This window comes from Amphiura filiformis, chromosome 9, assembly GCF_039555335.1.
Source record: "Amphiura filiformis chromosome 9, Afil_fr2py, whole genome shotgun sequence".
Classification (NCBI taxonomy): domain Eukaryota; kingdom Metazoa; phylum Echinodermata; class Ophiuroidea; order Amphilepidida; family Amphiuridae; genus Amphiura; species Amphiura filiformis.
In genome coordinates, this window is record NC_092636.1 from 33,122,526 (window position 1) to 33,147,892 (window position 25,367).

Here is a 25,367-nt window from a genome sequence, read left to right on the forward strand (position 1 = left end):
AAAAAAAAAAATTTGATGCCCTAAATGCTCGACAAAGTATTTGTGGACCAAAGAATGGAAAAAGGGCTATTGGCACCGGATTTTGTAGAATGAGCGATATATTGTTTAAATTAACACTGCAAAAATTTGCTGTACAATTATTTCCTAGAATATAATTCTAGCCATCTCTGACAGAGCTGAAATGATAATATTGTGAGTTATATAACCATACAGCATGTGGCTTATATTCTAGGAATTACAGTATTTAACAAGGTATTTGCGGTGTAAAGATTGCTTTAAATGTTTTGCTTGTAATACTTTGAAGTAAACAAGTGAATTGCTCCTTTCTACTTTGCAAACTGGTTGCTGATAGTTATTCGCTTTTTTTTATGTCACAGAGCACTATCTACAGAAGAGCAGCAAGGTTTGGTTATTAGCAACATTGCATTGGGTTGTACATTATATTCTCTCTGCACTATACAGCTAAACATAAATAAACTGTCTGCAAAGCAGTGGCATGCCAAATTAGCAGCAGCAGTCTTCTTCAACTTTGAAAAATGGTAAAAAAAATAACAAAACTCACCTGGTCGATACATGTAGCTCTGCCTGTTTTTACGTATTGGAATGGCAGAGCGCCGCACTATAGCATGGGCATTATTTGAGCAAAAACAAAGCAAAAAGTTGCAAAATTTGAACTAAAAACTTTGATTCAGCTGAAACGCTTAACAGTCACAAAAAACATGTTTATAGTATGATAGTGGATAACGATACAGTGTCTACCGCCACCAAAATGGTGAATTTCATGAAGACATCTAGACTATATAGAATATGAAATTTGCACAATGAATATTTGAATTGGAACACAGTGGAGGGGAGGGTGTGGGTGGAATATTAGAATGACATAAATACATTTAAGATATTAGTCAATTTGGCACAACTTATTGCACTATTACTGCTGGTTTATATTATAGGTCTATTATGTAATAGACTCTGTGTTATATATCAGCTGATGTACAACTAACATGCTTTTAGTTTTATCAAATGTAATCACTACTTAAAACTTGATGCTAACATTCGGCAATGCATTACGCCTACGGGTGTATCTATGGGATAATAACCTTCTTATGGTCATTATGTAAAGTTAGCATGTTATTAGCAATAAATAAGAAATCGTGCCATTTTGCGATATTATCATAGGAACATGTGACAATATTTTTTAGTTTGTCAAAATAAAGGTGTTACATCGAATCGATACTCAATAATACTTAATAATGTGAGTTGAAATGTGCACAATTATTTTTTCTTTATCGATGTGCGTGTAATACCGTTATATTGACAAACTAAAAAATAGTGTCACGTGTTCCTATGTAATAGCATGGTAATATTCGTATTGCGCGGACTTGGATGTCGACCTTTTCCCATGATACATCACGATTTTTCCCATGATACATCGCAAACCGCTGGCGGCGCCCTTATTGCGAATAGCGAGAATTGTAAAAGATATTCTTAAATACTTAAGAAAGTGCATGTCGCTGCGATACTCATATGCCATATTAAAAAGACAATAAAAACCAAGAGGGTACAAGAAATGTCTTATTAAATGCCACCCAATGATTCCACTTTTAACTGTGAAATCCATACACCCCAAATTGAAGACATGACCTTAATCTCCTACAATGGGGGGTATAGATTTCAAATGGAGTCATCCATTCAGGTAACCCTGCGTGGAAGGTTATGTCTTCCAAAGGGGTGTATAGATTTCAACTGTAACAGCGCATTTTGTTTATTTACCCACTGCATCTCCCACTATAAAAGTGCAAGTTAAAATGCCATCAACTAAGCTGAGAGCATCCCTTTAAGAAATACTCAAAGGCCAACCGATTACAGTTACAGCAGCCTACGACAGCAAAGTAAGGAAATCTCTCGCAAGAACACAAGCTTAATTGTCTCTGCTCCAGTTTAGAGCGCCTCTGTGTGGAGCAAGGGGGATTACGTTTGATCAAAGCGTTTTACTTTAAATAATCCACACGCTGACATGTAAAAAGGGAGTTTATTACTTTGGCTAAATCTAGGATACACTGTATTGCAGGCACTAATGGACGTTTGAAGGACCGTACGCTATCAAATATTGAAAGGCGATAGGCGGCTGCTTAAAGGCTCATTGGATGGAATGAAATAGAGGCATTTTGTTTTTCAACGCTAACAGTGGTATTGATAAAGGGGCATTTTTACAGTAGAATATAATCCACACACTGTTTAGGGTTATGGTTTAAGGTTACGGTTTAGGGTTAGGGTTTAGGGTTAGGGATAGGGTTTGGGGTCAGGGTTACGGTTTAGAGTTAAGGAGTTAGTATTGGACTATTCCAGTTGAAATACACATACCCCTCTCAAAAAAGGTTGTGTATACTTCAAATCAAATGGAGGTACCTACATTCAGGTTACCCCATTTAAAATTCTCACTCCCTGTGCAGGAGATAAGGGTCATGTCTTCAATAGGGGCATTAGGGGGTGTATGGATATCAATTGGATTTGCATATTAGGGTGCAGATGGTACGCTATAGTAAATTCACAAAAGGCAACCCATGCATCTGACTGTCAGTATAGAGATGATTGTTGTTAAAATTGATTTAATTTGAGATACGGCCAATTCATCAGTGGTATGCAAAAATGTTGCAAGTACACTGTAATAACAAAAAGGTTTACAACTTAATTGCATTCAAGCAACGTTTTGAAATATTCAACTTCTTTTGTTTCTCTGCTGTCTGCAAATACTTGTATCTCAAGGAACTGCAAATCAACAGTCAGCATCTTGTAGCTTGGCAAGGTAGGAAAGAAAGCAACTTCATAATATGGAAAATAAAGTGATTTGGGCTTCTGCATCCTGTAGGTTAGAGTTAGGGTTAGGTAGAGTTAGGGTTAGGGTGTAATGCTATTATTAGGATGTGGTAGGTTAGGTTCTTCTCACTGCCTGTCGCTTTTAATGTTTAGTGCACTTTATGTGTTATAGGCGGTATTACTACACCCATGATAAATGAATGTTAGACTAATTTTGCATTTTTTCAAAAATAACTACACACTGGTAACAAAAGTTTTGTATATTATAGGGGCAAGGAATCCAATTACCTCACTGAAATTTCAGTGATTCAAGACAAGTGGTTCATTATATAAAATAAGAAATGAGGTACATTCTAGCAGTACCTCTTTTCGCACTATAAATAATGTACCGCTTGTCTTGAGTCACTGAAATTCTAATATAGTAATTGGATTCCTTGCCCCTATATAGTATAATATACATGACTTTTATTACCAGTGTGTTATTACTTTTTGAGAAAAATGCAAAAATAGTCAAAAATTTATCAAGGGGTGTAGTACCACCTTAACTAATGAATATTATATATCATCTCAGGTTTTGTTCCAGTACATAAAATCTTAAAATAAAATTATACTACAGTAACATACAAGAATCTTTTTTGTGACTCACCTGGTTTGGGTCTCATAGCTCCTCTCCCTGTCACGCCGTTGTTACTGCTCATGTCTGACCTCATACTCCTCGTCGACGAGCTCAAACTGTTTGGTTCCAAATCACATGATGAGTTACTGGCATGCATCTTCTTCAACACATGCCCACTTTTACCGGCGTCACTACTCGCCCTCCGACCTGTGTCAATTTTACTCCTCACACTGGTCATTTTACCTCCCTTAGCACCAGAGTCTGTCTTTGGTTTGATGGTGTTGCTGCTTCTACTTGGCGATGATGTTGCACTTTTGTTGTCCGACCTCCACGATGACGGCGAGTAAGTCTTTTTGGATAAGCTTTCCATCGCCGAACTTGAAGCAGATTTCTTGCTAAGATCTTTCTTCTGATCTTTCGCAGAACTTTTCTGTTCGTGTGACTTTTGCCGAGGCAGCTTGGCTTTGCTTTCACTAGGTGCAGCAACGGGCCCATTTTTTGTTGTCTCACTTCCGTTGCTAGTGACGGATACGGGTTTCGGCTGCTGTAATAATGAACGTTTCCTAGGCAACCTGCTATCGTCTTTTAAATTTTTGGTTTGTGGATTGTCTTTGGTGGAATCATCTTTGCCACTCGGCGATGTGGGTTCTGATGAACTAGGGGTATACGTCGGAATGCTATGAGGGCTTGGAGAGGTCATTTGTACAGATTCTACTTGCACAACTGTTGGCAATTCAGACGGAGGACTTGCTTGTCTTTTGAGAGTCTTATCTGAAGCACTTTCAGATAGTAAACTAGTATCCTCCACCATCGTACTGCCACTACTGGAATCACTGCTTCCTTCAGAGTTCACCCCATTCAGGACCTTATCATTGCCTGAAACCGTCACAGTCCCGCACTTTGTTTTCTGGGATTCTTGTTGCCCAGGAACTGTGTCCATAGCAACAACTTCATCTTGTTGTGCATCACATGGTCCTGTTACAGTTTTTGTTGGTTCACTACTGGACAAATCCATAGGACTATCCGGGGTGGCATTATTAGAATTGTCACTCTTTGCTGGTGAACTCGAAGAAGTGGTGGTAGTAGTTGTGCCAGTTACAAACATATTCAAATGTGCTTCTACCGCTTGAGGGGTCTTATCGCCGTCATCAACCGTAAATGTTCTGTCACACATTGCACTCTCTTGAGATACCTCATCAACACTGGGAAAATCATCACAAGTGTATGTCCTGTCGCAGATGTTATCTCTGTCCACATTTTCAGGGTGTGACGGTTCATCACCAGCAGATTTATCATCCATGGCTGATTTTTCCGAATAATCTCCATCATTCACTACCATGTCACTAAATGACCCCATGGTCAGGGCGTCCATGGTCAGGGCATCATCATCATCGGTATCAAAAACAGTCTGAAATGGTGCCGCCCCGGCAACATCGCCAAGTTGATCATCTGATCTTTGACCCGACTCAACTTCCATATTCTCCCATGATAGCTGTAACCCACTCGCACTTGCACTTGTGTCCGCTTTCTGGGTCTTCAGGTACAAGATAGTCTACATTGTTGTTATTATTAGCGACATCATCCGGGAACATAGGACCACCTCCTGAGCAATACCAAAGTCCTCATCTCTCTTAAACAATGGATCCGGCACCACTCCATGTAAATCACTATGGAATGCACCGTTCAAAGTCTCCGGAGAGGAAAGTTGATCAGGCAGTTTCTCTAAACATGGGACTTCAGCATCCGCTCCAGCTTCGTCCCGCTTTGGAGACTGTGAACTGCCAGAACCTTCATCCATGCTCCAGTCAGCAGGAACAAGAAACGAAGGCTCTGCAAAAGTACTGTCTAAACCAGCTAGAAGATCGTCTTCTACTACTGTTATTGATTCCCAGATCTTGGGTTTAAATCGATCTGGAGATGTATTTGTGGGTTTACCCGTCTCAGAATCTTCCTCTTCCTCCTGCAAGTCTTCCTCCTCAGATAAAAGATTACACTCTTGTAAAGCTTGTTCAAACTCCTCTGGTGTTAACAGATCAAATCTACATTTACCAGTGGGAGTGTCCAAACATGATGGCACAGCCAGAAATTCATCGTACTCAATGTCTCCTTCGTTTTCCGGCTCTAGCTGCTTCTTTCTTACGGGAATGTCTTTGCGCGGACTTAGTTTTGAAACTTTTTGCTTTGTTCCTTTAACCCGCTCCGGTGTGATTGGTTTAGTATAACTATATTCTCTAGGTTCACAAGTAACCGGCGTTGAGGTAGCTTGATGTTTTATATCACTTGGAAAGCAAGTTACTGAGGGTAAGCCCTCGGGAGTCAAGTCAAAGGTTAAGTCTAATGTTCGAGGAAGTCTAACATGCTCGGGTAGCGGTTTGACTGCGCAGCTTACATCCAACTCCTCCTCTTCTGAACTAGGGCTTGCTGTCTCACTGATGTCAAAAGTCTTATTGAGAACTCTCACGCAACCTTCTAGCACATCCGGGTGATTCAATGGACTTGGGGTTGACAATGGGGTCTCAACATCGTGTAGATGCAACTGGGTAAGATCGCTGAGACTTGGACGCGACGTCAAGCCTCGGGTGAGAGGTTTATAACCTGCCGACTTCAAGCTTGGGCTGCCCTGCTCTGATGGTGTCCTTGTGGACCTAACTTTCTCTGCAGGTGCAGTCTCCTCTGGGGGAAGCTCGTCCTTTGCCACGGTGACAGTGGTTGCTGGGCTCTTACATTTAAAACTCCGTAGCTCTGGCAATCGACTAGTTGGTTTTGGACTACCGGGAGTTTTATCTCCAGTCCAGCCCGGTAGTACGAGTTTACTTTGCACAGGGCTGACTTTCTTGCTTTGAAAAAGTTTGCTTCCACTCGTGGATTTTGCTCTGTCGGAAATTTTTGATTTGCTATTGATGTTATCTGTACTATTTTTGTTGTTCCCTTGCTTGAAAGAACTTTGTTTTGTACCTGGTTTACTTTCTTGAAAGACTTGTAAAGTTTTGGGTCGTGAAGTTTTAACTTTTTCGCTTGGCTATTCCCGAATTTTAGATTTGGATTCTTTATCGCTGCCAAAGCTGCGATCGCTACGTGACTTAGCGGGAAGCAGGTGGCGCTTTCAAGTAAGCGTGTTATTCCAGAAGGACTCACAAGATTGACCTTATATGCTGGTACAAAAATACCATGTTTGGGCTCACAACTGAAGTATTGGATTCCGCTCTATCGCTCCATTATTTTTCCCGACAGGACTGTCTAAGACGATGCCACATACGCACCCTTGGCTAAAGTGTGTCTTTCCTTTAAATTTCAAAGTACCGAAGCGTCCGTCGATCGTGCCTACTCGCTGTCCTATCAGCAGGTTCTTGGATCGCGTGCTTGGACTGGATCCGGTGGAGGTTGGTGATTGGCAAGGAGAGTCGGCGGTGTTTCTCAGAGATTCGGGGAGGCTCTTTGGTGCAGGTAACAGGGACTTTCTGGTGCGAGATGTCGGCAGGCGGCTTTCAACTTGCGTGGACTATAAAAATATAAAAAAGACAAAAAAAGACAACATTTAGTTTTTTGAATTGCAAAAAAGTAACAGGATTTGGTATTGTATTTTAATTGTCAGTAGCTGTTCTGATGTCAAAAAAGTGTTTATTATATGCTTGTTAGGTGCAGATATATTATATGGAATTATCATTTCTTTTTCTTTCTTGGTAATCAATACATACACTATCATATCAACTTTGTGTACCAAATACTGTCCAAATTACATGAAGAATAAGTTGAGCTGGCTGGTATGCTAACTTTTTCTTATAACGGAGAAAATAACAAGCCCGAATAATAATCTAACGGTACTGTCTCAATCCACCATAGACACTAATCGAAAACATCATCACTTATCATGTTTTCAAGAACCAAATAGCAATAACACCACTGACAACAACAATGTAACTCCCTTCAGCCAAATTAAAAAAAAAAAAAAAAATATGCAGCTGGTCTCTGCTACCCACCGATATTAAAACTTCATTACGATCCCAACTGATTTGAACAGTCCCATCCATTCTATTGGGAGAATGAATACAGCTCTTTGCCAAATGTCATCTCCAAGTGTTGAGACGCCAACATCCAGATTCAGCATAAGATAGGAAGGTAGTCTACACAAGACTTAGCCCACATCAATGTGAACTAATCCAGATTAATGTGAATTCAGTGCATAGTGACCATCTACATGGCACAAATTTCATGGGTAACAATGGAATACCTAAGTGGAAGAAGGGCCCAACTCCAATTTTTTACAAAAATGAGTTAGACCCAGCATTATATTGCCAGCAGACTGTTCTTCCTTGTGTATGAAAGATGAGTCAAAATCCACTCTCTAAATAGTCTTCCACGTACTTAATAATGGTTTTCATGGAAGAAGGTCTCAACTCCATGGTGTTGGGCCCTTCTTCCACAAATATTGGGTTAAAGAGGAATTTTGTTCATCCATTGAATCTGCTTTTCACTACAATAAACTTTCTTGCTGACATATTACATGCTTCTACTTATACAATTAATGGATAATTATCAAATTTCTGTAGCTATTTACAACACATCTGCTTACGGAATTGGCACTTGCAGTATATTAGTGGAAGAAGGGCCCAACTCCAGCTTGTATTAAGACCTGTACTGTTGCCATGGAAACATCATATATAATTTTGAATGCATGTAATAGTCTATGTTAAGGTCCCCTGAAGATGAAAACATTCAGTCTATAAACTTTTCCAAATATTACATGTTTTCTTAATATCTCAAAAACAGTTTTGATGGAGTTGGGCCCTTCTTCCACTCAGGTATTCAATTGCATCACGCAAATGCACACCATTAAACTGAAGCATGCCTGGTGTTTTGCATTACAAAATGCAGATAAAGTCTTGATCAGAGAGCACAGCATTTATTATACCCATTTCGTACACAATGCTGTCCACAGTAGAACACATTCATATGCATTCATATGGATCAACACTCCCGTGTAGGGTGCCCCAGAGAATATCAACCATACATTCATGAATATTTATGCATTTGGTACCAGATGCTTTTTTGAAGGAATTTATTTGTAAAGGAGTCGGTGAAAACATGTTTTTCTCTGTTTTGAGAGTGAGTGGATTACTTGATTAGATAGGACTATGCTAAGTTATGCTTGTGTTGTACCTGTACTACACAGGTCATTAAACTCTTGCATCCCCAGGAAAATAGCGTAACTTCACTGATCCCTCCAAAAAAATCAAACCAATTAAAATCTTTCTTTCCCAAAACAACAAAAGCAGAATGAATTTCATCCATTACTGAATATTTAGAATATAGTAATAAAATGTGTCCTACTTTTGTATTCTGGCCACAAGGCAGCATGTGGGCACGGTGGTATAGCTGCAAAGATTGGAACTCATAATCATGGGGTAGCTAGAGGTTGTGGGTTCTAATCCCTGCAGTGCCAATATGTGTTATACACTGGGTCAATGTGCTTTACCTCACTTGCCTCACCCCACTCAGGTGTAATGGGAAGCTGTTAAAAGATAATCACATTAAAAAGTGCCGAGAGATGTGCTACTCCTTTGTTGGATTTAAATAATTCTGCTCAATCTGCTGTATGTCAGTGACAGTGGAATTAATTGTTGTACAGTGTGCTGGATGAACCTTAATTGAAATCATTTTTAAAATTACTAAAAACTACTAGAAATTACTAAAAGGCTCTGACTGCACCCCAGCAAGTGTATTGGTCACTAGCTCCACAGACCCATCCTCACAATATGTATTAATATTTCATCATTTTCTTTTTCTACATTTATCATCAACGTAGGTTAACATTTCTAATTGTGTGTCATAATATTTTCAGGAATATTTGGTAACTGCATTCTGTTATTTCCAAGGTGATCAGAACCAAAACATAAAATTAAAACCAAACAAAACATAATATGGCTGTCATTTTAAACGGGTCAATGACAATAGAAGTTGTCACTAATATGATTGATTTATTAATTCCCAGGGATCGTTAACAGCATTTGGTTTAATGCACATACCAGCTGTCTTTTTACCTAGAGATATTATGGTAATAATGACTTGTTTAAGGCGACACTGGTCATCTCATCATGGTGGTCACATCGCTACCAATTTGCTATTGAACAAGTTTTGCACAAGTATAGGCTAAGTTAAAAAGTAAAGAAAAGGTTTGTTTACCAACCACCAGCATATGCTAGTGGTGAGCAACTTGGCTATATCAAAGATGGACATTTTCAGAAGTACCTTCATATCTAGCCCGGGTTACAAGCAATGGGTGCAATATTGTGGACCCTTATTCTTTAAAATTGGGTCAGCAAATTTTAAATTTAAGCATAATATCCTGACTGGCTTAGACTTAAGTCAAAGATTTAAACTGTAAAAGGTGCTTAAGATCCAAATATTACCATATTACGAAAATGGTCATAAATAATTAGAAAAACACTTCATACTAAAACATCTATTTTCCAGAAAAGATATAAAATGCGAGATGACCTGTCCAACATCACCTTACTAGGTTGATCAATTTACTGATTTTTATGCATAAGAGATGCACAGTCAGATATACATGTATCTACTCAAAGCTACCTGTCCCAGGGACATTGCCCTGAGAGAATAGATAGATAGATATATAGATGACCAGTTAACAACAGCCAGGGTCAATGCCCCAAAGATAGACCAATGACCGATCCATTATTGCACCATATTGTGCACTTGGCCATACATTCATCCTGCATAAGATTAAGATATAAAAGCCTCTGATTCAGAGTGGAAACAATTTAAAGTGATTTATGTGTATATTAGAGGGAGTATTTTAGAGCAATTATAGTGAGTGGAGGAATTACAAATATTGCATTTTTCACTTTTTGCAAATCCTTAAAGCCTAGTGAGCATTTGTGGATCAAGTACATTGAACTATATTAAGCTGTGATTTTTATAGGAAATCTACTGTCATAGTATATAAAACATAGTTGGTATCTATTGCACAACTGATATCTTCAGTAGATAGCTAATAATTGATAGCCTCAGTAGATATCAGTAGATACTAAAGAGGCCTAACTGATATGTTATCCAGTAGATAATACATAATTGCTATCTTCTGTAGATAGCACATAATTGATATCTTCAGTAGATAGCATGTAATTGCTATCATCACAAGATAGCACATCATTGCTATCTTCAGTAGATAGCACATAACTACATTATTCAGTAGATAGCACATCATTGCTATCTTCAGTAGATAGCATGTAATTGCTATCATCACAAGATAGCAATTATGTATTATCTACTGAAGATAGCAATTATGTGCTATCTTCAGTAGATTACACATAATTGCTATCTTCAGTAGATAGCACCTAATTGCTCTATTTTCATCATAGCTATCTTAATTATATAGTACCTAATTGTTATCATCAGTAAATAGTAGGCTATATATTTAGTATCTTCGGTAGCTGCTAACTTGTTTCTTTCTGAAATATTACTGATGTTCTCATAACCTTTTTTTATTATCTGAAACAATACACTGATATAATTCTATAAACCCTGAAACACTCTACTGATATTCTCTAACCCCTGAAATACCTTCTTAAATACCATCAACATTGGATGAACATAGTTGCTATCTTTGATAGATAGCATCATTTACATGTATTCACTGTTTTCATCCTACACGCTCCACTTGCCACCTTCCGAGCAGTGACACTGTGAAGTACATGTCAGCGCACTCACACTTGATATATGCGATACCATGTACCACTTGTTTCATCAAACAATCCTCTCCTCTCTCACATTCTTTCAATGCCTTCACACCTTCGTTGACACATATCCGCATGCTCATTTTCTGCACAAAAGAATTTCGTGAAAACTAGCATGAAAGTTTGATCAAAGCAATCAAGAATTGTTCCATATTTAATGTCAACTGACTGACAAAGCAACCATCTTTGTTGTTGTGTGCATGCCTGTGATTATGACCCTCAACTAAAATTAATGAGGCTTCACGGTTATCGTCAAACTACTGGCCAACTCTCTTAGGCTTACCAAAGTTTCTTGAAAGTATCAAAACCAATACGTCACATTTTTGTACTTTTTCAAACATTTTTCTTGCTACCTTTACAAAAATTTGTATCAACATGTAAAATTACAATATTTGTCGAAAACCAAATATCAAATCGAAAACCTTTCATATCATGCATATAGTTATGTATCTCAAATGCATGCAACAGGGAGCAGCTTTAATACCCACAGGCATATATCAACATTATGCAATCATTCGTACATTCATAAGATTGACCGCAATATTTTGGGGTATGTTTTTAATTTCCAAAGTTCCCGAGGCCAAAGTTATTCACAGTTGTTTTAATTGACATATTACCAACTGTGCCTGTGGAGATGAGAGGATTCTGTCTCATCAGTCCACTGGCTACAGCAATTCACTTATCGCTTCATCACTCCAGAATACGTATATCGGAAACAATACCCAGTCTGTCAATGTGATCAATGGCTGGCACCTTATTCAATTAGGATCCAACTTGCAAAAATTAAAAGAAGAGACAGAGTGATCCTTCTCTGCAAGGCAACTTGAATTACATTCCTATCCCCTAGCTAGACACAGTTCTTTTACCTCCATATACAAACCACATTCAGGGAATGACCTTGCATGAACTTGGGTATCAAAACTTGTACTCCTCAACCCAAGGTCACTGTTGGTAAGTTCACCAATGCATGTAGGTTATTGAACTTAGTAACAAGAACTGAGATTGTTTGGGCTCGCTATCCACCTTGCTAATACTTTGCATACCGCAATCTAACAGCATCGTCAATTTACGTAAATATTTTCCAGGCTGAGAATGTCCTCGGGGGGTTCATGCGAGTAAAGAGCGATGGAAAAACGATAGTATCGTTTACCTGGTCTAATACCCAATAATCCTAGATTGCAAGAAGGAAGAAAGGAGGAGATTCATCTTCACGCCAAGTGTCTAGTTTTACACAATGAGTATGATGCGCTATAATAAACATGTTACACTTGACTCTGACATTTTTGAGGTGTAAGCCTCTAATGAAACCAATTTCAAATGGGATTATTTGAATGCTACCTGGCTAGCCACAGTCAACTCGAATGAAATGCTCTAAGACATGTAACTCACAGGCTTTTACGTGACAATTTGACCTGGTATAATTCAAATAAACTTTTGTTATTGTGCCCTACATTTTGGAGGACAGATAATGAAATACGAGGTAGACTACAAGAGAAGACAAAATGCTCTAGAGAATGAGAACAATGACTAAAGAATGGGATGAGAAACAGGTATTACCAGGAGTATCACTTTCACTCATCTCAGTAATAACAATAGGAAACTAGATGAGAACATGGCTAATATTTCATAGCAAATGTAATAAAAAACTTGAGTTCCAATTACAAAGTCAAGAAATATATACATCCGTCAAAACGGTTCACTATTTGTGACGGATTGAAATGTGAACTCAACATTTGATAAATAAATTACCACTGATCCTGAAATCACAAATGCAAGGAAAAAGAATACCTTATTGTACTCCAAGCAGCCTTAGCATTTAACCGTTTTGTTTTTCCAAGTGATGCAATCAAAGGTAACCAAGTCACCACAAACCAGAAAGCTGAATACATTTCATCTTAAAGTGCATGTTTTTAGTACAACTTAATTCTCTTCACGCGGATGTCGACTGCAGATGACATGTTTCAAAATTTTTATAAAAATTCAAAAATTTCAGAAATGTAAATTTTCATGACCATATTTGGAATCAGCATGAAAAATGCATTAAAATGAGTACAAACAAGCCTAGTATTGGTTCAGTAGTTCTTAAGATAGCTTTTGATTTTTTGAGAAAATATTTCAACACTTGAACTTTTTCTGTTGAAGCACATGGCGAGCACGCAGAGCATTAAAGTGCATGTTTTTAGTACAACTTAAAGAGCAGCTACATAAAAACTTTCCTGAGCTTTTCTAGTGATGTAAATCAGGTATTTTCAGCTGTATGACATGACTATTTAATTTCCCAGAGATCTAGATCGTACAAGCATTCAGTTTGCTTGTCACATGCTAACGTTTGCTTCGTGACTCGACTACTGAATGTCTGAAATCTTATCCAAGTAGCCAGATTATGTGTTACACTTTCCAGCAGAATTCCTTATACTATAGCCTATATATGGAATGAATAAATATCTGCCTTGGATATAACTAAAAACATGATACACTGCACATTCCTACTATATAACCTAGGTAAAAGAATATTTCATGTTTTTTATAGTCATGTTTTTACAGCTCTGATTGAGATGGCATATTAAAGCATTTTCACCTTGATGTAGCAGTGACGCCAGTGAGCATTTCATTGGGCGCAGCTACAAATCACTAGTGTTCAGTTGAAGCGCTGGCGTACACACGCACATGCATAAAGATGCCGCATAGATTCGTGTGCGAAACAGCTGCTTCAACGCTTTGATGTCACTGCCACATCAGGGTGGAAAATGCTTTAGCATGTCCCATGTTGTTGCAAGTCTTCTTTAATGCAGTCCTGGTAAGTGAAACCGACTCACAGCAAAGCCCATCACAAATTTCATCATATCTCTTCAGTCTTGTATGGGATTTCAGTGATCATTGCAAAGATATCTAAAACATATAGTAAAAGATTTAAAGAATACCTTTTACTTAAAAATTAAGTATCTCAGTCCTTTTTTTTGTCGAAAATGACAGTTGTGATCACTCGCATACATTTTAGTAATGATTGGTTTCATATCTTTATTACTTTTATGTACTATGGCCAAATCTTGTATATTCTCCTCAGCTTTTTATAAACTGAAGATGATGTAACTGGATACATACAGCAAGGGAGCACACACAATACAATATTCACTCTGTCATCACTTGGTCCCCGCTTCATGCATCAACGCATCTTCCTCAAGTTCTGAAATAATTACACCGTATGTGATGATAGTTTTTGTCGGGACTATCACCTATTTGCATCCAGTACTACAACATGGGTATTGCTATAAAACCCATTCCATCATCACAATGCAATACACTGTCAGCCCAAAATAGTCTCTTCTCTGATCGCACAGTTCAATAACCCCAATTCAACAACCATAGCTTAAAATTTGACCTCAACTTGTGCAGTATGAGTTTTTGTACCCAACACTCAAAGGTCATATACAAACATATTAGGGTCAAAGAACTGTGGCAGGACAGATGAGCATATTATTTCATGAGATATTACTTTAGCTCATTACCCAGGGACATGAAATGCAATTTTGCATAGCCCCAGATATATTATTAGCAATATAGCGCAAATTGTTAATATCACCATCACTGGCCTCATTGGTTAGATGGGTTGGATTGCCTGTAGTCAGAAACCCATCTAGAAAATCAACTGAAAATCTTATCTGGATGCTGGAGGACCTCATGGTGACATTACCAGTGAGTTTACTTGTCTTGTTGTTGGAACGATTTTGCACTGACTTTAAGTGCTTTGTGATGTGCTGGCCAACGAGATGTTGACTTGTGCACCAAAAAAACAACAACGAGACATCTTGGTGAACAAGAATCAACAGGGAATGTCCTCTAAACTCTGAGAATTTTTTCTTGAAAAATGCCAACCAACCATGGTTACAAAATGCAATTACGACTTACTGCAGACTGAGGCACACCCCCACACCTCATATCCCCACACCACATCTACACTGACAGTCCTGAAACCGACCTTCAATTAATGTGGGTATGATTAGCCTATTTAAAGTAAATCTGAAAATTGACAAATTGAAGATTCAAGTTGAATCTATTGGAATTTGCAGCCATTAAACAAGTCCCTGTTTGATACATTGCCCTCAGATTACAATGATTCTCAAGATAACAATGGGTTACCATAGCGACACGAGTAGATAGTGTCTTCTCTTGGGAAATCCATGCCATATATGTACTCAAAAGATGCATGACACTGATAACATTGCAGCTAAAATTAGGGTTAATACTAAATTTGATATCAGATATTGTAAAAAGTGACGATTCCCGTTTCAAGTAACCTTGTTTCCTTTAAAATAATTATAAATAATTCTATTCATAAATTTTGACTTTGAAATTCTAGTTTAAAATATAGTTTTATTATATTTTTGCCCATTCTGAAATTCATTATAAATTGATACAACACAAGACTCAACCTACATGTATGTACCAGAAAGGGAATAGTTGAATGGGAAAAGACTGGCACTAATTCTTGTTTATTTGAATTGTTAGCTCGTGCATGCCATGGAAGTCTTTCAAATTGGACGTAAATGTTTGACTTTAAATTGACATGGCTTTTAAAATAACATCAATAGCTTTTTGTTCTTCTTGAAAAGGGTCACATTTTAATATTAGTTCTGTGTTTTTAGCCTTGACCTATAATAATTGTTATGAACATTGAGTAGTTGTTGTTGTTTACTTTACTTCAGTTATTCTAAGAACCACATTTCAGACCTTTTACTTTCAATTAGTTTTCTCATTTTGAGAACCCAGTTTTCAAAATGTTCAGAATATTGAAATACATAATTATATTGGTTTTTTTCTCCAAATATTTGTTGATACTTAACTTCATACAATAGCCATACATGAATAACAAACTTTGATATGACCCTCTTTTATGACCTAAGTAATTTGCATAAATAAATAAATAAATACATAAGCAAACATATAAACACCCAAACAAACAACTTAACAAAACGTAGGTAAATATATAATACACATTTCACATCTTTACAATAAATAAATAATTTGCACACAACTTCACATCTTACTATAACATGACTTGTGATGAAATTTTCAACAAATAACTACACAGGCTGCCCCTAAATCTGTTTGGACCATTGCCCAATGAAAAGAACTAATCAAAGACAATAACATGTTTACTTTTGTCATATTGGCAATATGTCATCTGCTTGTCTCAAAATAGTCATCTTTGATTTCCTTTACTTCACTAACAAGAAGCACTGAATGATGGGACTAAAATGCAATTAAAAGTGACTTGACATCTCTGTATTACCGCAAATCCCTCATCTCTATGCCTCATCTACTATGTGCATGCCGACAGATGATGATATATTCCTCACTTGGTAGTGGATTTTCCTACAAATAAGCTTACTGTGATGTCAAGTTCACCATGAGGACATGATTTTGTGGTTGGTTGCAGATTTCCACACTACGATCCACAAACATGCTCATCTATCTTGGCACAGTTCTTTAATCCCAATACAATTATACATTTATTGAATGACCTTTGAACATTTGGGTACAAAAACTCATACTCTGCATCTTGGGATCAAATATTGCACTAGGAGTGTTTAATTGAGATTATTGAACTATGCCATTGGGATGATGTCATTGTGGTCCATTGCCTTATATTACTACATTCAATTAAGCTATTCCATTTGAAATTCATACACCCCCTAAGGAAAACTTAATCTTAATCTCCCACACAGAGGGATGTAGATTTCAAATGGAGTCACCCATATTTCAGGTAACCCTATTTGAAATAATATTCACTTCCTGTGAGGGAGATAAAGATCATGTCTTCCATAGGGGGTGTATAAATTTCAACTGGAACAGCCCTGGGTATGATTAGTATTTCCTAGACAAACTCTGGCTGTAGCTATTAAACACACTAATTTAATCGGTAAAAGGTTTTCTGATGAAAAACGGCCAAGAATAGCTCATTATGATAAGGTGAATTGCAGGGCATTCTTAATAGCTTCCTCAATTTGATGCATTCAAGATAAATGGACATTTGTTCATCTTTTCCACTGCAAACTAGCTATTTTTAGCCCACATTTGGCTAAAATGATGTCTTTGGATGAATAGCTGGCGTATGTCATAAATCAAAGGCATCAAGATGATGTTATTAACCGGATCTGACAGGTTTCATATATATGGATGCGGTTGAAATGAAATGAACTTTGATATTGCGGTTGTTATTAATTTACGACATATCCATGTACTTATGCATATATGCAAAAACACATCCAATGAAATCAACCTGAATATCTTTCATGAAATATATTAATATACACCATTTTTTGAATCCATTTTGAATCTGAAATGCACAACCTTTCTTGCATTTGATAAACGTTCCATTAGTTTGGATCAATTGCATGACAATAATTCTAGTGTAAATTCACGACGATACATTTTCACATTAAAATTGAAGGACTTTCAAGTCATATTTTAATTGAACAATGAAAAGAATAAATAATTTAATTTCTTATAATAGGAGAACCTGAAACAATTATGCATGTCGCAATTTAGCTATGCTGCTAGACGTTCTATGCTTCAACAAAAGCATTTGAACATTTTCCATATAGTTGTTACATTATGTAAAATCAATACACTCTCTAATTGTTGACTATCAAAACTTATTAAAACGTTCCCACTGTTTTTGTTGTGTTCCTACAAGCATTTTACACAATATTGCGTATTTACACACGAAATTCCTCATACGTTTTGTACATAGTACCGTGAGCATCAAGTTTGCCTCAAGATATTATCCCAACAAAAGCAATATTTTGCTAAAATGAATGAAAATACCAAGATTAAAAGCTGTGTTTTGATAAAAGGCAATTTAACATTTTTAACATGACTGTGGGAGATAAAATAATGCTATACATGAGCACGATAAAATGTTGAGTGTTTGTAGGGCAACTGCTCCAGTTTCTTATGCATGCGTAAACACCATGTTTCCTTAAATACTTTTTAAAATCAAAGACAGCTCATATTTAAGACTGAAGCTACTATACATGTAGTAATGTTCCTCCTTTTCCCCAAAATCGTTGACTTCTTCAGAATGTTAGCACTCCTTTAGTTCACCAAAATTCTTGAATTGTGAATGTAAAGTGCAATAAACAGGAATGAACCAAATGTAATTATACTTGCTTGAATGCGCACATGTTTTATGTTAAATTTAAACATGTAGATAATGACTTGAATACTTTACCAAATTTTGAAAAAACACCTCCATTACCATACCATCATTTACACATCAAGGAAAAAAGAAAGGGCCTTACAATCTGGGGTACATATCGTCGTTGGGCAGGAAACACCTCCTATGTATCATTGGCCCCTGAACATGTTTAACACCATTGGCAGTTTTGTTTTAAACATGTTCAGGGGCCAAAAGCACATAGGAGGTTTTCCTGCCCACAGACAATATTTGGAATAAAATATGAAAATCATTATTCCGATGGTTTGTAGTTCCAAGATTCAAAATCAAAACCCTACTACAATATAATAATAGACTCACTGAATCTCTTATAAAAAGATTTGTATTTAAACTATTTTTTAAATATGAAATTGAAAAACAGCTCATTATTCTGAATTTTAGAATAAAAACCTTCATAATCATGAATCTTCAGAAAACTGTTCCTGGCAGTGTAGGAAAATTACTAACTTTACAAAAAAGCATATTTTGGATAGTATATGACAGTTGTAATATTGACAGAAAGAGAACTTGGCCATCAAATAGATCTATAAAAGTTGTCATATTATTGCACAGTGCTCACATTCAAACAAATCAAATGTTCATTCCAACGAGTAATGCATACATTTTTCAAATAAGTCACTGTGAAATATGGTTGAGATGCCTACAGCATATGAAAAGTCCAAGAATCTTACAGTATTTTGAAATGTGTCAAAATGTAAATATTTCATGACCATAAATATTCAGAATCTGTGGAAAACCCAAGAGCACTCAACTTCCTCTATTTCTTAGTATGCATTGGCAATTTTCATAAGTATAGGTTGGTATAGAGAAGACATATTACCCTTCCCAGAATCCTTTGCAACATGACACATCACCTCATTACTTGATTAATGACACTCTATGTACAGGTTTCCTTTGTTTTCATGTTGAAAACACTGGCTAAACCCCGGTGTTAACACTTCACATTGACTATGTGTACGCATGATCGTTCCCAATTTCGAGAAAAAGGGGTTATTTTTCAACTATGTTCGCGAACATAAAATGTTGGCGATATTTAAAAAATAGCGTTGTTTTTGATGACAGTGTACTCGAAATTAACCATATGTTAACAGAGTATATTTTTGTGAATCTGAGAATGTTGAAATCCCAAGAAATTTTAACATTTCTTGCTCAATTTACTCCTGGATTTCCTGGATTTCAAGTTTTGTGAAACTTTTGTGCTTTCCTAATATTCAGCAATTCACTCAGTTTGTTTCTGGGGTTTGTTTACACCGATTACAACATAAGGGACTTCCCAGTTTGGCCGCTGTGTTCTTTGGTGTGTGTTCTTGAAATGTTAAAAAAGGGGTGCTTTTGTAAAAGTGTACTTGAAGTGCATAAAATAGGGGTAATATACAAGGCTAATTTGTACCCGTTTTTGTGTAAAATAGGGGTAACAAATGCTGAAAATGTTCTTGAAACCGCGCAAAATAGGGGGGTATTTTTGACTTTGGGAACAATCATGCGTTACGCCTTTGTATAGGCAGTGACAACACCGGGGGCTAAACATGGGTTGAATGATAGTCACAAAACATAGTTTGCAAGATCTGGATGTGCTCTGTTCACTGAGGTACATCATTTTTCGTCACTATAGTATTGAGCTTTGTTACACTAGACAGCAATTCAGTACAGAAAATTGAAATAGGAGAAATGCATTATGGGAAGCAGAAGATATCTTCTCTAACTTGAAAATCAGAATACAGGGGCGGATCCAAGAATTTTCAATATAGAGGGGGTGCCGAGCTCGGCACCCACACAAAGTCAGGCACCGCTTTGCAAATGATATACAAAACAAAGTCAGGCGCCGTTCGAAAAATTAGAGGGGGCACGCGCCAGGTGCGCCCCCCTCTAAATCCACCCCTGGAATAAAATGATTTCTGAACAACTGATTTGGAATAAATGGTGTCAAAACAATATTTGTAACTAAAGCAGCAGAAGCACCATAGTAAATTGGTCACCAAAAGCTAGCCACAATGTCTTCATGCTAACAGCAGTCAAGAGGTTTTACACTAATACAAGCAAGGTTTTTGCTTGCTTCTTTCATTTTGTTTATCGTCTGTCTGTCCGTTAGTTGAGAATAAAAAATAATGTTGTATCAGAAACTTAAAGGAGTATTGTGCTCCTATATAGCATCCTCTTTTAATGACATTTTTCAGTAGATATCCATGAAAAATGCTTATTCCCAAAATTTCAGTCGATTCTGATTTTGCATTTACAAGTTATGGTTGATTATGTGTATTACTATACTCTATAGGCCACCGTGTTGTAATCTTGTCCTGTTGACCAGAATTTATACAAATTTGATGATATTATTTCCAAGCGAATGAATCTGTAAGAAATTTTTTGGACGGTAAATATTATGTAGCCAGATCTTTCCTGTGGTTTAAAAATCAACTTTATTTTGGGAAAAGTGGGGAGATGAGGCTGTGGATCACGAAATGCTCCTTTAAGTTTTTTAAAAGAAGCATTCTGATTTATAAAAGAAAGCTCCAGCTCTTGAACCATAGTCATCATTTCAGACTGAAAAACAAGTTTTTTACAAAGACTATAAAAAATGACCTGACTAAATCAGTGATCCACTGGTTCCTATACCTTCCTATAATGCCTATAAGCATAATCCTTATACCATATGGTGCATATATTTAAAATAAAATTACCAGTACATCAAAGTGCAACTTCATACAGTGACGCAAAATGCAAGATACAAAAACAGAGCCAAGCTTCATGTTTACGAAACATCATACCCTTCAACCAAAAAGTCAATTTCAGGCATACATTGGGCATTGGGGAATGGCAGCCTCTAAACTTTGCCAGAAGTTATGAGATTGCCTGGTAAGGCAATACTCATCGAGTAAGATAATTGTATTCCATTAGCTATGTCACAAATGGTAGGAGAGATACGTAAATGTTTGATATCTACCCAAATAGCCCGCAGAATTTTGATCAAAGATTATCATGGTTTGTATTGAGTGAAAATGGCTTAGCAGGAAGTACTATGTCATGGTTAGCTAATACGCCCGCCGCATGGTGGGATGAAAGTCAATGCAACCTTAAAGATATCTATCTTGTTTATTGTCAACATTTATTTTGGAATTGATTTCATAGTAGGTATGTATATATCTTAAGTTAGATAATGTTCAATGAACTCAATCTATGCACAGACAGAATCTCTTTTAAGTATGTTTTTAATATTCAAATAGCTTTTTAGGACAAAACTTTCAAGTGAACTGACACGATACAATTAATCCTGAAAATTAAAACTTGTGAAAGCTTGACTGCAACTAACACACTCGGGTGCACTGATCTTTACGTCATCATCTGTGACAACTCAATAAATTGGCACAATTCATTTGATTTTCATAAATAATAAGGCTAATGTGCCCATGATGAACAATTAAAAGAACTTTTTGAGAGTTATAAAATGAAACAGCTTGAATGTGTCCAAGATGGACGCCGATTATCAAGTTGAAATCTTGCACAGATTGCAATGTGTATCATCTGTCGTTTGCCAATAACAACTCATACTCCTTAATTGAATCTTTCCATATTATCCATCTCATTCTATCTGTGTCCAGTTTGACAACTCTACTATGATACACTATGTGCTAAATTAATGATCTCATCCCCAATGGCAGAGTCCAACATCATCTAATTCAATACTCTTTAGCTCAAAAACTGACCTCAAGTTGTGGAGTATGAATTTTTGTACCCAATACACTCAAAGGTCATTCCATTAGTGTACAAACATATTGAGGTAAAGAACTTAGTACTGACAGATGAGCATGATGTGTGCGACAGTGAAATACCCAGGTTAGCCTACTGTAATTTACAGATATAAAGTGATATATTCCCTTAAGATACACACTGCAAAAATAGAATTAACTCTCTCCACGCCGGTGTCGACTGCAGACGACAAGTTAAACAAAATTGAATTCAAACATTTCAGAATTGTAAATTTTTGTGACCATATTAAAATGAGTAAAAACAAGCCCAGTTTTGGGCCAGTACTGTTGTTATTTTGAGAAAATATCTCAAAACTCTTATGTTGAAGCCTATGCAGAGCATTAACATCACCAAATGGTTGGCGGGATCTATAGCCAGCTAGGCCTGGTGGTGGTCGTTGAGCCGAAATGAAAATGCTGCTGCTCTTTTTCGCATCGTACCCTAAATGAAGTGAATGATGGGGACTTCTCACACGACTAAATTACTTTGATGAAATTGCTTCTGCTTGTTTGGGCTCCAAAGTGCTACAAATTTGCTGGTATATTGTTAAACTTATTGGATTACATCGCTTGCGGACATATTTTAAAACATGGATATTGAAAGACAGACTTTTTACACTCATAGGGCATTGCTGTCATATCTTACAGGGTTGTTTTGTAAACCGTATTTTGCAATCGGATAATAAAATCCTAATTTTCTTTTGGGTTTGAATTACAGGTATGCCTTGATACCGTGACATTCAAGTTGGAAATAATGATCCTGTATTCTTGGTAGTGTAAACAGCAAATAATATAAGATGCATACAAGCACTGTAGATAATATATAAGCTATTGGGAAGATGAATTACATGATGAAATTACATCACCTTCATAATATAATATTAAATTTTGTACAAAATGATCACATATTCCACCACCACCTTTCACTATCATATTCAAGACACAGTGACATGAATTTCAATTTATTGCAGAGTTGTTTTAAACATATCAGGAGCATTTATAAACACCCATGCTTAGCTCCTAAACAGACATCTTACAAAGTGTGCAAGATGCTAGCTAAATAGAATGGGTATGGGTCTGTGGTGATCATGGTTGTAGCATAGATTATCAAAAATCTATGGTTATAGAATGCAGGGGTAGAATGTCTGCTCAAAGTGAAAGTCAAAGAATGTTAACCCTGAAATGGTTACTCATTGTTTAAATCTCACCAGAACCCATTTTCCACCAAATGACACACACTGCACTTTCAACTGAGTGAATGCACAGGTCATTTTCATGCAAATATGTGTACATCCATATAAAAAAAAGATGCACTTGTTGGCTGCTACATGTTCTAATACCAGACTCATCTGTGGAGGTCACTTCAAATCATCCCCAAGTCATGTTGTTTAGGAATACGGACAACATTCCTTAACCATGTGACTTGAGATTGATTTGAAATGACCTCCACTTGAGATGAGTCTGGTCTTTATTCCTAGCTATCCTTTTGATATGGATGTACACACATGGATATCCATGTTGGATTCCTCTGTTTGACATCAAGGAGAACCTACTGATGTCGACAAGTTCAATGAACCACAAAGTCCTACTCAATAGCAGAAAATCAATACAAATGTATCCTATTTAGTTCAAGCAAGTCAAAATTGACATTTGGTTCAAACAAGCATCACTTTCCATCTTGACATTAGGCTATTCCAGTTAAAATCCATATCCCCTATGTAAGACATGACCTTAATCTCCCATACAGGGGTGTAGATTTCACATGGAATCGCCCATTCAGCTAACCCCATTTGAAATTCACACTCCCTGTTTGGACGATTAATGTCTTCCATAGGGGGTGTACAGATTTCAACTGAAAAAGCCCATATATTTTATTCCTTGACCAAAATACATATCTAACATATTCAATGATATAGTGCACGGTTGTAAGTGTGCAAGACAAAAATGGCATAAATTTAGCAGCTCTTCAGTACGGAGCACAACAGTGCCATAGGCCATGTTTGCACAATCAAGTGGTCTACAAGTAGAATCCTGTTTTCATTTTAACACACTACTTAATCAGAATTCAAGCTTTTAAGGAGTCAAATATGCCCTTTTCAGAGCGCAAAAAAGCGTAAATTGATATGAAAACGTCTCCTTATTTGATCATTCAATCCCAACCTGTGATCTTCTCAAGTGGAGTTTGCTTTTTGGTTAACACGCTGAGTACTACCTGCTGATCTAACATTACCTCTGATTGGTCAATTACATGATATCTTCACTTTAATCACCAATCAGAATGGAGCTTTGAAAATAATTCACCCCAATTTTGTTTTGTGGTGAAATTATTCTAACAATGTTGCTGATTGGTCCAATTGATATGAAAACTTCTTTATGGCCAATCAGCAGGTAGTTCTCATGGGGATAACATGGCCTGTTTAAATTGTTGTATTAGTTAATCCACATGCAGTGTCACACAGTGTAAATCTGTAACATATGATGACTTCATTCTAGGTCAAGTGTTTCCATTTATTCATTTATTTTCCTGATTTCCTACTTATGCTTTGCCAGGTACTCTCTGCATTACATAACCTTTGGAAATAAGAGATCAGAGAATGCATCCAAGAACATATTTCAACATGTAAATTCTTAACACTGATGATCAGTGAAACATGAGATGAACCTGTGGAGGACAATAATATTACTATCTTTAGTTAAAGCAATAAATGTGCGATTTCATAATATAATTTGAAATGATGTCTTTGAAATGATAAATTTCTGTTTCATTTTAATACCATAAATGTTCACCTAATGGCAATAGCGTGCGCAAAGGGGGGCACATGCCCCCCACTTTTGTTGGTCATTCGGGGGACGGTGCATAATCATCAAAATTTGCCCCCTCAAAATAGGATTCCTTGGCCTTTTAAAACGCTAAAACCCCAGAGCCCCACCAGGGGCCCTAAGGCGGGCCCCTGGACCCCACATGTGACTATGCCCGCACCTTACACTCCTAATCAAGACTCCATTCAGGGGAACTGAACAACCTGGCCCCGCCACTTTCAATGTGCTGTGCACGCCACTGCCTAATGGTGCATCTGAGATCCTTTGCCTTGGGGTAAATTTCATGTACAAAAACAGAGCTCCCTCCTCTAAAACGGGCTCTAAAAATCCCAAGGTATGTACCCTCAATTGCTGGTGGGTTTTTTTTTATGGGAGGGCACTTT

The 25,367-nt window shown here is 37.0% G+C and overlaps 1 protein-coding gene across 1 annotated transcript in view; it reads right to left on the reverse strand.

Moving 5' to 3' along the window:
* Positions 1-25,367, reverse strand: part of LOC140160424 (uncharacterized) — a 162,658-nt gene that overhangs the window by 46,488 nt on the left and 90,803 nt on the right. The window contains 4 exon segments of the mRNA XM_072183659.1: positions 563-619; positions 3,461-6,449; positions 6,506-6,631; positions 6,633-6,929. Coding sequence (XP_072039760.1) covers positions 563-619; positions 3,461-6,449; positions 6,506-6,631; positions 6,633-6,929 — 3,469 coding nt within the window.